Genomic DNA, 22,264 nt, shown 5'->3' with positions numbered 1-22,264 from the left:
GATAGACACAGAATAGTCTCACTCATCTATGGGATTTAAGAAAAATAAAAGACACGACTGCAATAATACCCAGAGACAATAGAGATGAGGGCTGGAAGGACTGGCCCACAATATGAAGCTTACCACAAAGAGTGGTGAGTTCAGTTAGAGAAATAACTACACTGACAACTATCACAACAAGTAATGAGAGAGAGAAATGGAATGCCTGTCTTGAATACAGGCAGGGTTGGGGGAGGGTGGAGATGAGGTCATTGGTAGTGGAAAGATTGCACTGGTGAAGGGGGGGGTTTCTTTTATTATAACTGGAGCTCAATTGCAAACATGTTTGTAATCATGGTGCTTAAATAAAAATATTATTTTAAAAACATTAAAAATAAACAAAATTACCTATCACTGTATACACCACTCCTTTTTGTGACTTCCTGCATATATGAAAATTGAAATGATATAGTATTACTTTAGGTATGTCTGTATCTTCAGTGAGGTCTGGCTATGCTATAATCTCAGAAACTGTCTTCATTCATTCAACAAATACTATTGAGATCCTATTTATGTACCAAATACTAATATGTGCAGGGGTATAAATACAGTAGTGAATAACATAGACAACCTCATGGTCCTAAGACACATTAATTTACATTCTGCTTATTCACTTATATTTTGTTTCATTTTTGTTTGTTTGGGGGGAGTCATGCCCAGCTGTGTTCAGGGCCTCGGGAATCACTCTTGACAGGTCTCCGGGGTCCACATGTGGTGCCAGAGATCAAACCCAGATCACCCACATGCAAGCAAGTACTTAACCCACTGGACTATCTCTTTATTCCCTAACTCATATTATCTTCTTAACTTCTGTTACTCTTCCTCTTTAAGATAAGTTTACCCTTTGGGATGGCTTTATAGGTAATCCCCTCGGAGGCAATCAAAGTTCTCAATAAGTAGTACAAATGTTGCCATTAAATACTACCTGCAAATACAAAAATCTAAGAGCGATTTTCTTGAAGTTGTGGAAGATAGACAAAGAAGTATGAGATCAATAGTTCATTACACTATTGGATTCCACACCAAAACTGAATTACCAGATCATTGCTTTTGTTATCGAAATGGTGTATTTTCTCCAATAATTGAGGACCTTGTTTGATTCCAGAAGTAGCTTCAATTAAGGTGTTTCTATTTCTTTCTTTTTTAAAAAAGTAACTAATTTCTTTATTTAAGCACCATGGTTACAAACATGTTTGTAATTTGGTTACAGCCATAAAATTAAAGTGTTTTTTCAATAAAAATTTTCTGAAAAGGGTATGGGATATGTATTCTGTAATCTGTCTCTGACTATTAAGGAATAGACAAGTCATCTAAGTTCTTCGACCGTCACCTATAAGATGTCATGATTTGCTAAGCCATGGAAGCACCATGTTTCCCCTGATAACAGAAAACAAGCCTTGTTCTTGTCAACCTCCCAGAATCTTTTTCTTTACTTTTTTTTGGTTCTACTATCCCCTAGTAACACTGTACTTTGCATATATAAAATTCAATAAATAGACTTTGGCAGTAGGTAGGTAATTATTTTAAGGATACAGCATTTATTATTCTAAAGTGAACTTTATTGGATAACTAAATATTCACTCTAACGTCTTTTCAGCCCAATTAACAATGCTTTATTTTCACAAAGACCACACATACAGATATATGCACATATGGTGTGCACTTAGCTACTTTTTGTTTGTTTTCAGGTCACAGATGGTGATATTTGGTCTTACTTTTGATTCTGTCTTCAGGGATCACTAATAGAGGGTCTTGGGAACCATATGGGGAGCCAGGAATCAAACCTGGGCAGGCAGCATGAAGGCCTGAGTGTTTAGTCGGTTTCTACCAAGCCCAAAGAGAAGATGTTTCATGAATTGGCTTATATATTTTTTTGGCTCCTGATGTTCCTTGAAGAAAATGACCCAATGCATCACAGCAAATGAGAAATTAGTTTGCCAATCTCTTTTCTCAAAATGCCACCAAGCATGGGTCATGCGGCTCTCTTGTTTGCATTTTGATCTCCCTGCTAAACTTAGTGTGGTAATTATATTACAAAGCTATTATTTGATGAAATGAAAATGGCAAAACAATTTAAATGCTTGTCTAAAAAGAAGCCGTTAGAATGCAATTATAAGTGAAATTACAATGGTAAAATAATTGAAATGCAAGCCTGGAAGGCACCATTATGAAACCATTACAGTGCTTCTGTTGGGGACTCACAGCCTGGAGTGAAACCATACACAGCTTGGCAGACAGTGGTAATTCACTAAGGTAGGACACTCTTCTGGAGAGGTGAAAATTAGCATGCTGTAATTGTTCCATGGCATTTCTATGTTTCCAATGCCACCTGAGGTGCATGGCACTATCAGGGTTTATAGGCTCATAGAAAGAGTGATCATGGAACTATATGTTCTCTGTATGTAACAGTATGTTACACATATATTCGGTGTAAGAGTATGTTACCAAAAATATAAAGGTACAGTAGATCAGCTTAGTTTTTTTTATATTTCTACTCTAAAAAAAGTATCATGTGTGCAAAGATGTGTATTCGAACAAAAATATCATTTGTGTGGATGTATTTTTTTGCTTTTGTTTTTGGTTTTTGGGTCACACCCAGCAGCACTCAGGGGTTACTCCTGGCTCTACACTCAGAAATCGCCCCTGGCAGGCATGGAGGACCATATGGGATGCCGGGAATCGAACCACCATCCTTCTGCATGCAAGGCAAATGCCCTACCTCTTGTAATTTATTCTAAATCTTCATATATATTATATACATATGAATATATAATATATATTCATATACTCAAGCTTAGAGTGGATCTACTTGCTCACCAAGAAAAAGAAAAGATCATATATACTGAACAGAACAATATGACAAATAACTAAAGCCTTCCTACAAATCATGTTCAGCATCTTGCAGGGATCAACACCTTTTAAATAGATCCACCAGCCAAATCATGCCAACTCAACCCTATTCCTATTCCTTATCATGTTCTTTTAATTATTAATACTCAGCTATATGGGAACAAATGAAAGAAGAGTGTTATATAGAAGAAACAAGTGTTAAAGAAGTAATGTGTAAATCATTTTTTCATTGGTGACTTTTCATTGATAAGCTAGAGAGCGCTTTTTTTCCTCAGAAAAACCTCTCAGCATCAATGGTTATAGACTTATTTTAAAAAGTTAGTAGGCTTCCACAAAAAAAGTTATGTGGAAGTTTAGTTCCACAAAAGGATCTTTGGACCTTTAAAATATGTCTGAAAAGGTTTTTTGACAAAAGAAGTAACAAATATTCTTTCTTTTGTATGTTTTTGGTCTTGAATAACAATTGGCATACGTAGGGGCAACTCATGGCTCTTTGCTCTGTGGTTGCTCCTGGTGATGGTCAGGGGACCTTGTATGCCAAGGATTGAACACAGATCTTCATCATCAAAGCATATGCTAATAAGTGCTTGAGCTATCTCTTGGGTCTAGTATTTTCTCTTTCAGACTCAACACATAATGACATGTGCACATGTGCATATAAAGACATAAGCACAAAAACATGCTCTGAATTAAGCTGAGTTTAAAAGCCTAGGCTGGAGAGATAGCACAATGTTAAGGAGTTTGCCTTGTACACAGCAGATCTAGTATGGATGATGTTTTGAATCCTGGTGTCCCACGTGGTCCCCCGTGCCTGCCAAAAGCAACATCTGAGCACAGAGCCAGTAAACCCCTGAGCCCCGCCAGGTGTGACCCAAAAACAAAGTACTTATACCACATGTTAGAAATGGATGCGTAGGGGCCAGAGAGGTAGTGCAAGTGATAGGGCATTTGCCTTGCACAAATTAACATAGGATGGACCGTGGTTCTATCCCCCGGCATTCCATATGATCCCCCACTCCAGGAGTGATTTCTGAGTACATAGCCAGGAGTAATCTCTGAGCATCACCAGGTGTGGGCCAAAAAACAAACAAAAAAAATAGATGCCTAAAATTTTAGGCGTTTAATTTGCATATAGGTTTCTCTACCTTCTTAATTTCACTACACAAAAGAGAGAGTAAGTGGGAGTATAAATATAGCTTTGTGACAATATGATCCTTGAATGCGTGGCAACTTAAAACTTAAGTCAGTTCTACTACACTGATAATTGTAGGGTGGTTCCTTGTGTCTAGCAGAAAAATTACATAGCAATATGATTTGAAATTGATTTTTAAGTTATATGAGAATATAAAGTTCTTCCATCTTAAGAACAAAGGAATAAATTAAAAAAGATATAAAACTCCTCAGAGACTGTTCTATGAAAAAAATAAGTGAAACACACTTATATTATAAGAAAAATTAAAAAAATAACAGAAACTTTTTTCTTTATTTAAACATCTTGATTACAAACATGATTGTGTTTGGGTTTCAGTCATGTAAAGAACACCCCCTTCACCAGTGCAACATTCCCACCACCAATGTCCCAAAGCTCCCTCCATCCCACCCCACCCCCACCTGTACTCTAGACAGGCTTTCCAATTCCCTCATTCATTCACATGGTTATGGTAGTTCTCAGTGTAGTTATTTCTATAACTGTGGTAAGCTTCATGAAGTGAGCTGGAAGTTCCAGCCCTCCTCTCATTGTCTCTAAGGATTGATGCAAAAATTACTTTTATTTTTCTTAAAACCCACAGATAGATGAGTGAGACTATTCTGCGTCTCTCTTTCCCTCTGACTTATTTCACTCAGCATGATAGACTCAATGTACATCCATGTATAGGAAAATTTCATGACTTCATCTCTCCTGACAGCTGCATAATATTCCATTGTGTATAAGTACCACCATTTCTTTAGCCATTCATCTGTTGAAGGGCATCGTGGTTGTTTCTAGAGCCTGGCTATTGTGAATAGTGCTGCAATAAATATAGGTGTGAGGAAGGGATTTTTGTATTGTATTCTTGTATTTCTAGGGTATATCCCTAGGAGAGGAATAGTTGGGTCAAATGGGAGCTCAATTTCCAGTTTTTGGAGGAATCTCCATATCGCTTTTCATAGAGGCTGGACTAGATGGCATTCCCACCAGCAGTGGATAAGAGTTCCTTTCTCTCCACATCCCTGCCAGCACTGATTGTTCTCATTCTTTGTGATGTGTGCCAATCTCTGTGGTGTGAGATGGTATCACATAGTTGTTTTGATTTGCATCTCCCTGATGATTAGTGATGAGGAGCATTTTTTCATGTGCTTTTTGGCCATTTGTATTTCTTCTTTGTCAAAGTGTCTGCTCATTTTATCCCCTACATTTTTTTGATGGGATTAGATGTTTTTTTCTTGTAAAGTTCTGTCAGTGCCCTGTATATTTTGGAGATTAGCCCCTTATCTGATGGGTATTGGGTGAATAGATTCTCCCACATGGTGTGTGGCTCTTGTATCCTGGGCACTATTTCTTTTGAGGTGCAGAAGCTTCTCAGCTTCATGTATTCCCATCTGTTGATCTTTGCTTCCACTTTTTTAGAAAGTGCAGTTTCCTCCTTGAAGATGCCTTTAGTCTCAATGTCATGGAGTGTTTTACCTATGTGTTGTTCTATATACCTTATGGTATCAGGTCTGATATCAAGGTCTAATCCATTTGGATTTTACCTTCGTACATGATATTAACTGGGGGTCTATGTTCACTTTTTTGCAAGTGGCTAACCAGTTCTGCCAGCACCACTTGTTGAAGAGGTTTTCCCTGCTCCACTTAGGATTTCTTGCCCCTTTGTCAAAAATTAGGTGCTTGTATGTCTGGGGAACATTGAGAACTCAAGCCTATTCCACTAATCTGAGGGTCTGTCTTTATTTCCATACCATGCTCTTTTGATAACTATTGCTTTGTAGTACAGTTTAAAGTTGGGGAAAGTAATGCCTCCCATTTTCCTTTTCCCTAGGAGTGCTTTAGCTATTTGAGGGTGTTTATTGTTCCAGATGAACTTCATAAGTGTTTAATCCACTTCTTTGAAGAATGTCATGGGTATCTTACAGAGATCGCATTAAATCTGTAAAATGCTTTGGGGAGTATTGCCATTTTAATGATGTTAATCCTACCAATCCATGAGCAGGATATGTGTTTCCATTTCCGTGTGTCCTTTCTTATTTCTTGGATTAGGGATTTATAGTTTTCTTTGTATAGGTTCTTCACGTCTTTGGTCAAGTTGACTCCAAGATATTTGAGTTTGTGTGGCACTAATGTGAATGGGATTGCCTTATTAAAGTCCATCTCTTCCCTATCATTATTGGTGTATAAAAAGGCCATTAATTTTTATGTGCTAATTTTGTAGCCTGCCACCTTGCTATATGAGTCTGTTGTTTCTAGAAGCTTTTTGGTAGAGTCTTTAGGGTTTTCTAAGTAGAGTATCATGTCATCTGCAAACAGTGAGAGCTTGACTACTTCCTTTCCTATCTGGATTCCCTTGATATCTTTTTCTAGCCTGATCCCTATAGCAAGCCCTTCCAGTACTATGTTGAAGAGTAGTGCTGAGAGCGGACAGCCTTGTCTTGTACCAGAATTTAGAGAAAAGGCTGTTAGTTTTTTCCATTGAGGATAATATTTGCCATTGTCTTGTGGTAGATGGCTTTAACTAGATTGAGAAAGGTTCTTTTCATTCCCATCTTGCTGAGAGTTTTAATCAAGAATGGGTGTTGGACCTTATCAAATGCTTTCTCTGCATCTACTGATATGAGCGTGCAATTTTTATTTTTCTTGTCGTTGATGTTGTGTATGATGTTGATATATTTATGGTTGTTAAACCACTGTTACATTTCTGAGATGAAACCTACATGGTAGTAGTGTATGATCTTCTTGATGATGCATTGGATCCTATTTGCCAGGATTTTGCTGAAAATCTTTGAATCTGCATTCATCAGCGATATTGGTCTGTAATTTTCTTTTTTGTAGCATCTCTGTCTGGTTTTGGTATCAAGGCGATGTTGGCTTCATAAAAGCTGTTTGGGAGTGTTCCCGTTTTTTCAATTTCATGAAAAAGCCTTGCTAGGATTGGTAGTAGTTCCTCTTGAAAGGTTTGAAAGAATTTATTAGTAAATCCATCTGGGCCTGGGCTTTCCTTTTTGGGCAGATATTTGATTACAGTTTCAATTTTCTCAATAGTGATGGGGGTGTTTAGGTATGCTACATCCTCCTTACTTAACTGTGGAAGATTATAAGTGTCCAAGAATGGATAACCATTTCTTCTAGGTTCTCATGTTTAGTAGCATAAAGTTTCTCAAAGTATTCTCTGATTACCCTTTGGATCTCTGCAATAACTGTCATGATCTTCCTCTTTTCATTTCTAATACAGGTTATCAGGTTTCTCTCTCTTTCTTTGTGAGTTTTGCCAATGGTCTATCAATCTTGTTTATTTCTTCAAAGAACCAACTTCTTTCGTTGATCTTTTGGATTGTTTTGTGTGTGTGTGTGTGTGTGTTTCCACTTCATTGCTTTCTGCTCTCAGCTTTGTTATTTCCTTCTGTCTCCCTATTTTTGGGTCCTTTTGTTGAGCACTTTCTAATCCTATGAGCTGCGTCATTAAGCTATTCAGGTATGCCCCTTTTTCTTCTTGATGTGTGCTTGCCAAAGCTATAATTTTTTTTTCCTCAGGACCACTTTTGCTGTGTCCCATAGATTCTGGCAGTTAGTGTCTTCATTATCATTTGTTTCCAGGAAAGTTTTGATTTCCTCTTTGATTTCATCTCAGACCCACTGATTGTTCAGGAGCAGGCTGTTTAACTTCCAATTGTTAAAGTTTTTCTTCTGTGTGCCTTTGTAGTTCACATCTAATTTCAGAGCCTTGTGGTCAGCAAAGGTAGCCTGCAAGATTTCTATCCTCTTGATTTTATGAAGGTATGTTTTATGTGTCAGCATGTAGCCTATCCTGGAGAATGACCCATGTACATTGGAGAAGAATGTGTATCCAGGTTTTTTTTGGGGGGTGTGGAGTGTCCTATATATATATCTGCTAGTCCTTTTTCTTCCATTACTCTTTTTTGGGCTAGTATGTTTTTGTTGGGTTTCAGTCTAGTTTACCTATCAAGTGTTGACAGGGCTGTGTTGAAGTCTCCCATGATTATTGTGTTATTATTGATGTCTTCTTTCAGATTTGTCAGTAATTGTTTTAGATAATTTGCTGGTCTCTCATTGGGTGCATATATGTTTAATAGTCTGATTTTTCCTGTTGCACATATCCCTTGATTAGTACATAGTGTCCATCTTTGTCCCTTACAACTTTTCTGAGTATAGAGTTGTTGTCATCTGATATTAATTTTTTTAAGGCTGTTGTTTTATTGGATGATTTTCCTCCAGCCTTTGATTTGAGTCTATGTTTGTTCTAACTATTCAGGTGTGTTTCTTGTAGGTAGCAGAAAGTTGGATTCATCTTTTTGACCCATTTTGCCACTCGTGTCTTTTAATTGATGAAAATAGTCCATTGACATTGAGGGAGATGATTGTCATAGAATTTAATGTCATCTTTGCAGATAAGTTTGCTGTGTTTGTTGGTCTCTCCTGTCTTAAAATAGACCTTTCAGTTTTTTCTTTAAGGCTGGTTTTTCATCAATGAAGTTTCTGAGCTGTTGTTTATCCATGAAACTATGTATCTTTCCTTCAAACCTAAACGTGAGTCAGGCTGGGTGCAGTATTCTCAGTGAGGCACCCATTTCATTCAGTCTTGTCACAATATCCCACCACTGTCTTCTGGCCTTGAGAGTTTTTTGTGACATGTCTGCTGTAAATCTTAGGGATGCTCCTTTGAATGTAATTTCCTTTTTTGATCTTTCTGCTTTCAATATTAGATCTCTATCTGTGGGATTTGTCATTGTAATGAGGATGTGTCTTGAGGTGTTTTTCTTTGGGTCTCTTTTTGCGGGTACTCTTTGGGCATGCAGGATTTGATTGCATGTAGTCTTTTACTTTGGGAGTATCTCTGTGATGATGTCTTTGACAGTTGATTCTTCCTGGAGATCTCCTACCTAGGTGTCTGGGACTCCAGTGATTCTTATGTTGTTTCTGTTGAGTTTATCAAAGACTTCTATTTTCATCTGTTCACATTCCTTGAGTACTTTTTACATTGCCTGATCATTTGTCTTAAGGTTCTTTTCCAATTTCTTCTGCTGTGTTGAGTTTTTCTGCATCTCATCTTCCAGCTCGCAGATTCTGTCCTCAGCTGCTGTTGCCCTGCTGGCGAGGCCATCCACTGAGGTTTTCAGTTGAGCTACCGTGTTTTTCAGATCTGTTATTTCAGTTTGGAGTTTTCTGATTTCTGTCTTTGTGTTCTGTTCAGATTGATCTATGCTTTCTTTGAGTTCTACAAACATCTTTCATATTTCTATTCTAAACTCCTTATCCAAGAGGTTAATCAGATGGTTGAAATTTTTTAGGTCATCTGCGTTATCGTCTTCATTCTCTGTGCATGGTGTTTGCCTGTGAGCTTTCCCTCATTGTCACACTTGTAGTGTGATTTTTTTTTCCCTGCATGTGAGGTGGGGTTCATTGGTTAGAAAAAGTGTGTGGCTGCGAAGCGAAGCGGAGTAGCAGTGCTCTCTTTAGCCTCTGGGAGAGCTATTTTTCTGGGCCCTTTTCGGCCCACTCCCAAGAGGTTAAGGAAACAGGACAGTGGAAAAACACGCACAGGCAACACTTACAGTTTCTCACAGTCGGGAACCACTGAGCGGGCATAGATATTCCCAGTCTGATGTCACAAACAGGGGACTTGCCTTTCTGCAGAATACTGTGGATAGCCAGTTTTCATGGTCAGACACAGTTCCTTGGCGTTCCAGCCCTTGGATGAGCCTCTGGGAGAACCATTTTTCTGGGCTCTTTTGGCCCACTCCCAAGAGGTTCAGGAGACAGGACAGTGGAAAAACATGCACAGGCAACACCTACAGTTTCTCACAGTTGGGAACCCAAAATAACAAAATTTTAAATGTATTTAAACCTTAGTATTATTTACATGCTATAAAAATGGAATTTGAAAGGTGCTTGTCTAAAATATATTGAATTAATCAGTGTATTTAGAAGTGTCAAAGTGTCAAATTACATATAATTGCTTTGTTACTTTCAAGGGACTACCTTTTAAAGTGAATAAAAGCGAGAATAAAATACTTTCAATAGTATTAAATTAAAATAGATTACTGAATAGGGAGTTTCACTAAAGTTATGAAAAAAGTTTTTATCATCCATCATCAAGGAAATGCAAATTAAAATTATAATAAAAGTATCATCTCTCAACTGTAAGAATATAAATAGCTAAACAAATTGGCCAACAAAATAATAACAAAACTAATTCCTAGACTTAACGAAAATGATCATGATTTACCAAAGGGAAATGGGGATTTTGTTTTTGAAGATGGGTTTCAGTGGCACATATAATGAATTCTAAACACATCTAAAGATGCTAGACTGCCCCCTCTAATTCTAGCAACTGAGAAGTTAGTTATTAAAAAGAGAGAAGGGGACCCAAAACATGTGCTATCTAGAATGTTGAGAGAAAGGTACGCTTGTTCACCACTGCTGGTAATTGTACCAGATGACTGAAAACAGTATGGATATTTCTCATTAATAAATAAAAACAAAACTATTCTATGATTCAACAATTTCATTTCTAGGTGTCTAGCCAAAGAACACATCAAAAAAGATACATGCACAACTATGTTCATTGCAGCGTTCTTTACTATACCCAAGATTTAGCAAGCATTTGATGACAGATGAGTGATGTTCTACATACATACCAGATACTACTCAGCTGTAAGGAAAGACAAAACCTATCTTTTGTTGTATAGATGAACTGAAGGAATGTGCTAGGCTATATAATTCAGAGGTAGAAAGATAAATACAAATTACCTCATTTTTTGTGTCATGTATAAAGAAATAAAGCGAGGGAAAAGACAATGTCTAATGAAATAAATCCTTAGACTGTTATAGAATTGAGGTCATCAAGGGTGGGGGAAGAATGTAGGCTAAAATGGTCCAACAGATGGGGAAGGAGGTATCTGGGCATTTTGATAATCAGTGGGCATAGTGACATACAATCATTTACACTCTAATAAACTACTATTACTACAATAAAAATAGAACTTAAAATGTTTTATTTAAATGTTTTGGGGCTAGGAGATAGTAAAGTATTTTTTACCAAGCATGCACCCAACCCGGGCTTGATTCTGGAACCACAGGGTTGCCAGTGCACCATAGAATATAGCCTAAGATGCTCCAGCACTGCTGGGGTGGCCCAGGTATCTGTACCATAGGGCACCGTCTCATCCTCTGGTGTCTCGCCCTTATGCTAATTCCACAGCTTGGTTGAGAATTGCACCTTTTAAACACCATTTGGATGACCTCCACCAATATACATATATTGCTTTAAATTTAAATGATGTAACTTAATAAATTTAATTTAATAATAATCAATACAATACAATAATTTATAGTTTTAATAAATATTTCAATATTTAAATTTTAATTTAATATTTTAATTTTAATAATGTATGGTTTTATGATTTACAATACAATGATTTATAATATAAATTAATTTAATTTAATAAATTTAATTTAAAATTAAATGATGCTTTAAATTTAAATGATGGTTGGATGTACAGAAAAATAAATGAGTAGATGATAAAATCTAATAAATGTGAACTAGAGTCTGGGTAGTGGACACAAAACAGCATCTGATCCATGCTAATTTTTTCTCGTAACAGTATTGGAAAAATGCAGAATCCTAGAGGAAAAACTATTAAATCCATCTGTTCACTGTACTGCACATGCTAACCAGCTGCAGGTTTTCCCTCCCTGCCCAAGGTACTCACCAAGCCATCCAGAGCCAGAATTGGGGATGCACAGATCTGTCTCAGCACTAGGCAGCACAAAGCCCACAACAAACACCTCCACGCCATCTGCCATGAGCGCCATGCCCAGGACGAAGAAAAGGGCCCATTGGAAGCGACCATGGCCACACTCCTGAATTATCAGCTCATACTGCTGGGCAAGTTCTTCCTCGTCAGCTCTCCTTTCTGACTCCAGATCCCGGCGATCCTTGGTCTTATCACTCTTGGGCTGCTCCACCATCACAGTACCGTCCTTCCCCTGGTTTGTATTGGGGATGCCCTGATACTCCCCCTCGTAGATCTCATCATCCTCATCATGACCCTCAGTTGCTTCGCTGGAGCCTTCATCCTCATGAGTCTCCCCATCATAGGTTTCTCCAGGAGGGTAATAGTCATCATCCTCTTCTTCATCCTGGAAGCGGGTATAGGACCTCTGGGTGTATTCATCCTGGGCTCTGTCTACAGCTTTATTTACCTTCTTCACTGTCTGTTTCTTCACCTCTCGGGCAATGTCCTTGGCACCTTTCATCAGAGAAGTCCTGTCCTTATAAGAATCTTCCATCTTCCTTCTTCCCTCTGCGGATGGCTGATGAGAAGTCACTGTCCAGGGGCAGGTTAGAGGTTCAGCATTTACAGCATTGTCCACTCCAGCTTCAAAAGAGATCTACAAGAGAAGAAAATAACACCAGTGACTTTTATTGTCTTATTCTACCAACTATTTCTTGGTCTTTTTTCACTGCCCTAAAGCACTAAGACCTTGAATTAGCTTTCATTTCTCTGAGCTCAATGCACATAAGAAGCTGATGGTTCTCTGAGCATGTTATCAACATGAAAGAATTTAGGACTTACTGTTATTTCACTTCCTATTTACAATTATTCTTATTTATAAATTTTCTATAGAACCTATGAGAATAAAGGAGGGCATTATAATGCATTCATTTAGTGGTTTAGGGCCATGCCAAGATGTATTCAGACTTACTCTTGGCTCTGTGCTCAGAGATAAATTCAAGCAGGGCTGGAGGACTATATTGGGTAGTATGGATTGAATGAGGTCAGCTATGTGCAATACAACAAAGCATCTTACTAGCTGTACTATCTCTCCAGCCCCATCTAACACCTTTAACAGTACCTTTTTTAAATAATACAGAAAGAAAGACACTAGCCTTGTATGCAGTGACCCAGTTTTGCTCCAGGCTATACATGGTCCACTTGAGCACCTCCAAGAGCAAACTAATAATTAATAATAATTAAAAAATTATTCGTAAGTCATAAGAGTACTAATAACATATTTCACTAGTGCTATAATTAAAGTCTGATTAAAGAAGATAATATCTCTCACAGAATATATCTGTGAGATATACATGTCTTAGACATACATGTCTAAGGAAAAAAGAAGAAAATTAGAAATATCTAAATATATTTGCTCCAACATTATTTCTTCACATGGGAAAGATTTGCAAACAGCCCCTTAGATAGTGCTATTAAATTCCAACTATAATTTAATTTATTTAAATATCTTTGCTCACTGTCATTGCATTTTTTCAATAATTCGGTAATTAATAATAGTGATTCACACGACACCCCAACTGACAGTATTTTTGTCTAGTACAGAAGTCCTAATTGTGTGAAGCAGGTAGAGTTCATCAATCAATTGCACTGAAACATTCAATAATCATTGATTTGGTACATATAGTTAGTCCATTAAGGTCTGTTCTTTCAGAAACTCCTACATGCCACAGGCCAGGGAGCCACCTGCAATGCCCCTTTTTCTCCTCTCTCTCTTTTGTGGGGTGGGTGTTTCATAACTGGTGGTTCTCAAGGCTTACTGTTGGCCCTTTGAGCATAAATTACTCCTGGAATGTTCAGAGAACCATAAGCCAGAATCAAACCTAGGTTGGTCAGGTGCAAGGCAAATATTCTACCTACTGTACTATCACTCCAGCCTGAGAAGAGCCTTTTTATAACCTACCATGAAGTACTCCAGCCACTGTCTCTGCTCTCCTTTGCTTTCATGCCATGCCCATGATACATACATACTTCCACATGTCATACATACCCCCATACATACCACATACCCCTACAGCTAACTTACTATATACAACTCCAATACACATTCACCATTCACACACCCCACAAACAATGTCACCCCATACACTCGCCATAAACACCACACAAATTAAAAATGCACACACCTTGCTCATTATTTATCTACCTGAGAGCATTACTTTTAGATTCAAGAGTCTGTGGCCACCCCTGGTCTGTCACCAGTTTTCTTTCTCTTGATAGTCCCTATTTAGACTCTTGACATTTAAACTGACCATGTGGTAACTCATCTTTCATACATCCACAGAACTGCTTCCTTTAGTGGCTCAAGTGAGTCAATGTCAGGCTGCTCTTGAACAAAGATGATAAAAGGTATAGGGTCTTTCTACCCAGCAGCAACTCACCAAGCCCAACAGGGCAGCATTCTAAAGACAGATTTACATAATGCTTATTTGTTTTTTCCTTCTGTACCCAAGGCAAGATACTTAGTATGCAGTTATTCCAACCATATGAAGTGTGCACAAACAACACCAACAAAACCAACAAAATGGTTCATTATTGGACACATACATAGACTAGGTACCACCATTACTGATTCTTTCATAGATGCAGTACCTCCAGACATGAATAACAAGACAAACTTAAACATTTGATTAACTACAAGGCTATTTGCCAATTGTCTTAAGACCATATCTTTGTCTTCCCTTTTTCTTTCCTTTTGGAGAGCTGATAGGCAGGGCAGAGAATAGGAACATATAGGGAAGTGGTGAGCAATGAGGTGATAAAGCACCATAAGCAGGAGAAAGTAGTAAACAAGAGATGATAATGTTGGAGATGGAGAGATATTCTCTATATTGATGATTCCAATTTGATGGTGAAAATTAAAACAATTTTATACAATAAAGTCAACTTTTCTGTCTGCCATCATTTGGATTGTTCACCAGCTGATAAGTGTTCATCAACAGTGTATATAGTAAATGGCTTTGAGGGAGGGTCAGGATATAAGTTCAAGAAGTTGCACACAACCCACATTTGCACACACAGTTATTTATCTCAATTTCCCCAGGCTCTGTGCAAGCCTCCAGCATTTTTCCCCTCTCTTACCCCTGAACATTATCAAAAGTTCAATCAAAAGTCCTCCTTCATAAATTCCAAAATTCTTTGGATGCTAGGTGAGACCGTGGTTTGTATAACTGTTCTGATGCCACTGATCAGTAATAAGTCAATTATGTGCTCATGAAGTAACATCAGTAACAGTAACAAATTACCTATTATGATGTTGGCCATAGCTCAGCCCTTCAGAGGATCATCTCACAATACAAATCCTCGCAACAGTTCTTTGCCTTCAGTACTTTCAAAGTTCTCATTTCACAGATGAGGAAACTGATATCTTCATCACAGAATTCTAACTAGACAATCAATTGCTGGAGCACACACACTTGCCCACTATCTCAGCCACCTCCTAACAGAAATGGGAACTTGTGATAAAAATAAGAAATGAAGCAGCAAATCTTTAGAAGGACAATGATCCTCCTTCCACACCTGAGGTACGAGGATTCTCTAAGGCTTGGATGAATGCTGATGCAGACATTTCATGTTGGGCCTCAAAAAAGTAACTGCCACTTCCCATATGTCTGGTTCATATGGTGATACTAGAGTCGATACTGATATATAAATATTCTAATTACATGTCATGGTTTTTTTAAAATTTTTTTTCTGCCATCACTGACTGCAGATATAAAAGGACTGAAAACCTGTAGTCCTCTAAAGCAGTGTTTCTCAAACTTTCTCCAGCTGTGGCCCCTTGATTTTTTTCCTGACTTCCACCCTATACTGTGTTGGCACTGTAGTCTCATGCCATGGTCCCTCCATTTATGTGATTTTTCTCCTGGAATATCCTGGAGGCTGTGGAAAGTACTAGCCTCAACTGAGAAACGCTGATCTAAAACACTTGCTTCTGTCTAGTGTATTGGGATGAAAGAGGAACATGCTATATATAATCTCTTCCTTTGCTAAAAAAGAGTTTAATGGCAATAAAACTGAGTATAGAGGTGGGGTCTGTTACACGTTGGGGTATGTTGGGCCACACAACAGTTCTTTCAGTGGAAGGGAGCATGTAAGAGTAAAGATTTTCTAGAGAGTTTGCTACAGAGAAGTGGAACCTTCTGCAAGTTGAGGTGCCTGATTCACCACAGAATTTGCTTCTTTCTCCCAACAGTCTAATGAAGGTGTGAACATATTGGTTGAGGAAAAGGAAATCACTAAGTGTTTTTTCCACATTTGTCTCTTTTGAGAAGCATAAGGAAAAAATTCCTGTACCTGAGTAGATACTTAAGAAGTATCTTAAATATGTAAATTTGATCAAAATATAGCCATGTACATAAAACACTCCAGAGAGAAGCATATCACATTCCAAGATTTGTTTTAGAGTTCTCACCTAACAGTGCTTAGGACTATTTGGTTTTGAGCTTAGGGATCACTCCTGGTGGGAATATGGGACTACGTGTAGTTCTGGGGAATTGGGGTTGGCCTGGACAAGGCAAGCATCTTATACAATCTCTTTAGCCTCACATTCTGGGTCTTATGAATACAATATAAACCTACTTATTTTTGGAGGGGGCACACCCAGTGGTATTCAGGGCTTATTCCTAACTCTATGCACAGCAGTGATCCCTGTCAAGGATCATATATCAGAGATCAAGCCAGAATCAACTTCATGCAGAGCAAGTGCCTTAACCTCTGCACTATCTTGTCATCCTAAACTTACTCATTTTGGATTAATGAGAATAATGCTAGTTCACTAGAATGTAATGTAAGGGAATTGAGTAGCAAAATTGCAGTAACTTCAAAATATACCACACACCAAATTTCTTTTCTTTTTAAATAATTTTTATTGTGATCAAAGTGATTACTAGTTGTAGACTTACAGCCATTAGGATGGGCTTGGATGGAGATGGAGGCCTTTGTCTTAGGCTCTGACCACGTGGCTCCATCCCCCATATGACCGGCAGGTCATTATCTTCAGGTGGTCACGGCGGTAATCAGACTCACTCAGACAGGCTTCATGAGAGATATCATCTTTATTTAGCCCTAGCCAACAGATGTGGCTGCTAGCCATTTACGCATTCAGCCCTGCATTCTCGCTTCTCCCTCAGCCATAGCTCTCCATCCAGGTAAATGCCAATTCCTCTCCATCCTGGCAAAGACCCTAATCCCCTGGGTCAAAGGCCTTATCTAACCTTCCCAAGACCCCTCCCAGAAATGGACAGGGTCAAGCAGGTAAAGATATAAGTTGCACAGGAAGAATGGGGGGATGGGGCCACACTAGTCTTTCACAGTAATATTTAAGGTACATAGTGACAATTCCTTATATACCTTTTCACCATGTACCATTCCCACCACTAGAGTTGTCCTCCCTCTACCTCTGTTCCCATCATGTATTCCATACCTTTCTGCTTTGCCCCATAGACTCTAGTGTAACAGCTCTCCTTTGTGTATAGCTAGTTGTAGATTGGGTATCGATTCTAGTGTCATTCACACCAAATTTCTAAAACTTAGGTCTATGTTCCCATTCTTCAAGGTGCAGTTTAAAAGCACCTTTCTAATTGCCTAAACACACTCATCCAAGTTTAGCAGTTTCCTCAGGCATTCAATCACATCTTTCATGATGGTTATCCATAAATCAAGCAATCCCTACTGAAGCATAGTCTTCCTAAAATTAGGAGACTAGTAAATTCAAATAGTATATACCATGCTTTCAAGAAGATTTATTAATCAAGGATATAGCTGTATAAGGACAGTAATTCTGATCTCCTTTCTTCCTGAGAATTGTCTAAATCAAAATTTACATAAAGTACAATTTGTAATATGCAAATATTTATGTTTCCTGAGAGGATAAAGGTCCATGATCAAATAAATGTCCACAATCAAAATAAGAACTATATCTTATTGTGTCACCACTCATTCATTAAACTATACTCATCACAGGAAGTCCCCATTCTTAAACTGACACCTATGAATAGTATTCCTTATTCACTCAGAGAAATATTAAGATAAATGTCATGGTACCTTAAATTTGAATGTATCTATTATAAAATATAAAACTCACAAATTAGAACTAATTAAGGAAAGAAAGAGCAAAATTAAAATCTACATTAAAATAGTATTTCTAAAATGAAATACGATATTTCTTTTCTGTCTAACAAAAACTGAAATTGAGTTTTCAAAATGTAACCTAATCTTGTTCAACAGACTTGCTATATAATAGAATACTTAGCATGTCTATCATCTTTTAAGTTATAAATCATTAAGAAAGCCTGAAGACTTTGGATTAATATTCTTTTTTTTTTTTTTTTTTTGCAATTTAAACACAATTTGCTCTGTAAAGGACATATCTCCTAAGCCAGGGTAAATTTGGCCTTGGAAATTGTCAATATCTCTACAGGTCTTTTTTTTATAACCATTGCTATGGAAGATTTGTTCATAGGCAAGAATAAACATACAATAAAACCCTATACTATGTAAGATAGTATCTCTACAGATCTCATATTAATAAATCTCTATAAAATCTCTACAGATCTTATATTAATAAAGTCTAAAGGTCCTATCCAAATACACATTTGCATATATCAACTTCTCATGAGGTTCTAGACCTGACAGAAAAAATACTATTAAAAGAATTAAATATATGGGGCCAGAGTGATAGCACAAGCAGGTAGGATGTTTGCCTTGCACGTGGCGACCCAGATTCAATCCTCAGCATCTCATATGATTCCCTGAACCAGCTAGGAGTAATTTCTGAGTGGAAAACCAAGAGTAACTCCCAAGCACTTCTATGTGTGGGCCCTTCTTCCTTCCAAAAAGAATGAAAGATAGTGGTATTTTCATTTGGAGAAGTATGTGGATTCAACTTAGGACAGCTGTTTTGCATTTTGTTAGTTAGTTTGTTTTTTGAGCAACACCAGAATTGGTACTTAGCTCTGCCCTCAGGAATCATTCCTGGCAGGCTCAAGGACCATATGTAATGGCAGGGACCGAACCCAGGTTGGCCACATGCAAGGCAAACACTGTACCTGCTGTGCTATTACTCCATTTTCAACAGTATTTTTTATGTTTAGAAAAGGGTAAAAAATATCTATGTGGGGCCGGGTGGTGGCGCTAGAGGTAAGGTGCCTGCCTTGCCTGCGCTAGCCTTGGACGGACCGCGGTTCGATCCCCCGGTGTCCCATATGGTCCCCCAAGCCAGAAGCAACTTCTGAGCACATAGCCAGGAGTAAACCCTGAGCGTTACCGGGTGTGGCCCAAAAACCAAAAAAAAAAAAAATCTATGTGTACATTATTACCACTAGAGATGAACAAAATTACAATTAGCAATTATTCTCCCAATCCTTGGGCTATGTAGCTGCACAAGTACATGATTAATTTAGATTTGGATTTGAAGACTTTCTCAGATTACTCAATTACCTCTAACTCTTCAGGTATAAATTTACCCATTCATGAGGCATTAAGCAATCTCAAATAGTATGGGGTTTTTATTACATGTTTAGTAATTCTTGTCTATGAACAAAAATCTATGGCAGTGGTAAAATGTGATTAGAGTAGCCCAGGAAACTCCTATGACCATTAAAAGTATCAATGAAGTCAAAATACTCTTCAAAGAAATATGATGATTTTGACTTTTTGCTATTAGACATTTTTGCTCTCATTTTCATGCCATTTTCCTGTGACAACTTGGTTTGTGCTGATGCTGTTGCTCTAATGGTCGATAGAATATGGACTTTTAAGTTTCTATGTTGTAAAGTTTTCTCAGGTTCAGATTCTGAAATATACAGACTAATAGCTATAATTCACAAAAATTAAAGTTCCTTAGTCATTAGAAATTTTTAAGAGTAAAAAATGAGTTTTCTCACTGGTGTAATATAATATTTCATTATTGTTTTGATTTGGGTTTCTCTAACAGTAAATGATGATCAATTGTCATGTGCCTATTGGCCATTTGTTGGAAGAGATAAAAAAAATACTGGGAACAATTTGTGTTTAAAAAAACTCTCATCCAGTGTTAGTAGTAATACTGTCTGGTTCAACCCCTATGAAAAACAGTATAAAGAGCTCTCAGTAAATTCATAATCTAGTTGTATGAACTAGCAATCCTAATTTTGGTTATCGATCCCAGGAAGTAACACATGCATCCGAAAGGACATATGCACACCACTATTCATTGCAGCAATCGGTAAAATAGCTAAGAGTTGGAATCAACCTACGTGTCCAACAACAAATGAGAGGATCATTAAGATGTGGTACATATATACAATAAAATACAACACAGCTGTAAGGAATAATATAGTCATGCAGTTCACAGCAACATGGATAGAATTGGAATATAGTATGTTAAATGAAGTAAGCCAGAAGAAGGAGGATAATTACAAGATAATATCTTTTATATGTGAATGGGTGTTGTTAAGAATAATCATGGCTCCAAAGTATAGTGAGGAGAAGAAAAGAAATTCAGTGGAAGAAGTGAAAGATAAATGTGAATTAACAGGGACAGGGACCAAGGAAACTCTGGTGCATTGGTGTGTGGGCATCCCCTCCCCCAACTTCTTGTTTATCCCACCTGAATGATCAGAACTGCCCACACCTGGAATGGGCAGATAGAGGACTCTGCTTGGGGAAAAGAGGGGATAAGAAGAAGAGTTAGAGAGAAAAGGAAGAGGCAGCAAAGAAGCTTGAAGAGCAGTGAAAGAGAGCAGAGGCAAGAGGGATCATAGGGCAGCAGGAAAGAGGCTGCTTAGCTTAGAAGCCATGTGGCACCTGGTAGCTAAGGTCTTGTAATAAAGCTGGATTTCTCCTGAAAATTCATCTGATTTCTTTGTGAATTTCTCTGCCATCACCCTGCAACCTTCAGACCTGCCAGGCCGTAGGGGCTGCAGAAGCAAGGCCAAGTCAAGAAAGGCCTCACCATCCTCCTACCCAACACTAGGACTTATTAGTTTATATATATATACATATAATACATATAAACAACATTGGTGAAGTTAATAAAGGATAGAACTAAATATTCAAGTTACAGAGTCTACAACAATGAAGTCATGAGACCCAAACTTTAATAACCAAACTTAAAAAGATGCTTGTTATGATAGCAGGCTGTGAAGGGTGGTGGTGGCATGGGATTAACTTTGGGAATATTGATGGAGGGAGGTTGATACTGGTGGGGGATTGGTCCTGAAACATTGTATGTCTAAAATCCAACTATGAATAATTTTTTAAATCCCAATGCTTGTTATAATTATTTTTTAAAAATGGGTCCTGAGGTCAATTGAGAACTATGTGTTTATTTTTGCAGTTTTGGTGGCTTCACTTAGTTTATTTGTTTTGAGTATTGAGTTTGCCCCTTCTAGAGCCGTGAAAGACCAACAATGTTTTCCTAATCAACTCCAGAGCAGAGACACTGGTGTGTCCTAGGTTCCCAACTAAGGATGAGGGCTTGTCTATAAAGGATAGACAGTCCTCTTCAGAGAGAATGGGCAGTGTTTCTGGCTCCCACTTGTCCTGAGCCCATGTCCTATCTATAACCTGGAAGCCTGGGTCAGCCTGCATATTCTGTTAATCATTCTTTTCCACTTAGGGTACTTTGAAATTTTTTTTCTTACCTTGGAGATCAGTTATTTTTATTGTAAACAATATTTTGATTTATCATCTAGGTCTATGGCATGGGATAACAGGGATAAGGAAGAAAGAATTTAGCATGTGCTTAAAACTCAGTTCTGTCCCAGAGGATGGCATTTTTATATCCCATTTTAATTTTATTCTTATGCTTGGAGCCAGAAGAGTATAGGGATTGAAGTGCATGCTTTGCACATGGCTGACTTGGGTAAAATACCTGATATCCCATCTGAGTCCCTTGAATATGGCCAGGAGTTGTCCCTTAGTTTAGAGTTGGGAGTAAGCCTTAAGAACTTGGAAGGAAGGAAGGAAGGAAGGAAGGAAGGAAGGAAGGAAGGAAGGAAGGAAGGAAGGAAGGAAGGAAGGAAGGAAGGAAGGAAGGAAGGAAGGAAGGAAGGAAGGGAGGGAGGGAGGGAGGGAGGGAGGGAGGGAGGGAGGGAGGGAGGGAGGGAGGGAGGGAGGGAAGGAAGGTAGTTTATAGTAATAATTTGTCATCCAGTGGTGATAATGCTAGCAGTTTTCTTTTGGGGGTAAAACAAAAAAGCAATCATTAATCAATTCAGTTGATCTTCAACCACTTCCAGCTGTCTAGCCTGGAGCCAGGGCTGGGGAGCCAAGATTCAGCACCTCTTTCAGAAGATTCTCTACTAAGATACATACCTTAAGGTTAAACTGCTAGCAAAACTTCAGGAAGAATGTCTGTTCTCTTTTTATCTGCCTATCTTTT

General features: G+C 38.1%; 1 protein-coding gene across 1 annotated transcript in view; it reads right to left on the bottom strand.

Annotated features, from left to right (window-relative positions):
* The window catches only part of SV2C (synaptic vesicle glycoprotein 2C), a 264,723-nt gene that overhangs the window by 175,168 nt on the left and 67,291 nt on the right, over window positions 1–22,264 (bottom strand). The window contains exon 2 of the mRNA XM_049768762.1: window positions 11,815–12,496. Coding sequence (XP_049624719.1) covers window positions 11,815–12,394 — 580 coding nt within the window. The 5' untranslated portion in view covers window positions 12,395–12,496. The remainder of the gene's footprint in view (window positions 1–11,814; window positions 12,497–22,264) is intronic.

The sequence above is a fragment of the Suncus etruscus genome, chromosome 2 (genome assembly GCF_024139225.1).
Source record: "Suncus etruscus isolate mSunEtr1 chromosome 2, mSunEtr1.pri.cur, whole genome shotgun sequence".
Taxonomy (NCBI): Eukaryota; Metazoa; Chordata; class Mammalia; order Eulipotyphla; family Soricidae; genus Suncus; species Suncus etruscus.
The sequence above is the reverse complement of the archived record's forward strand: the minus strand, read 5'-3'. Positions and strand labels throughout refer to the sequence as shown.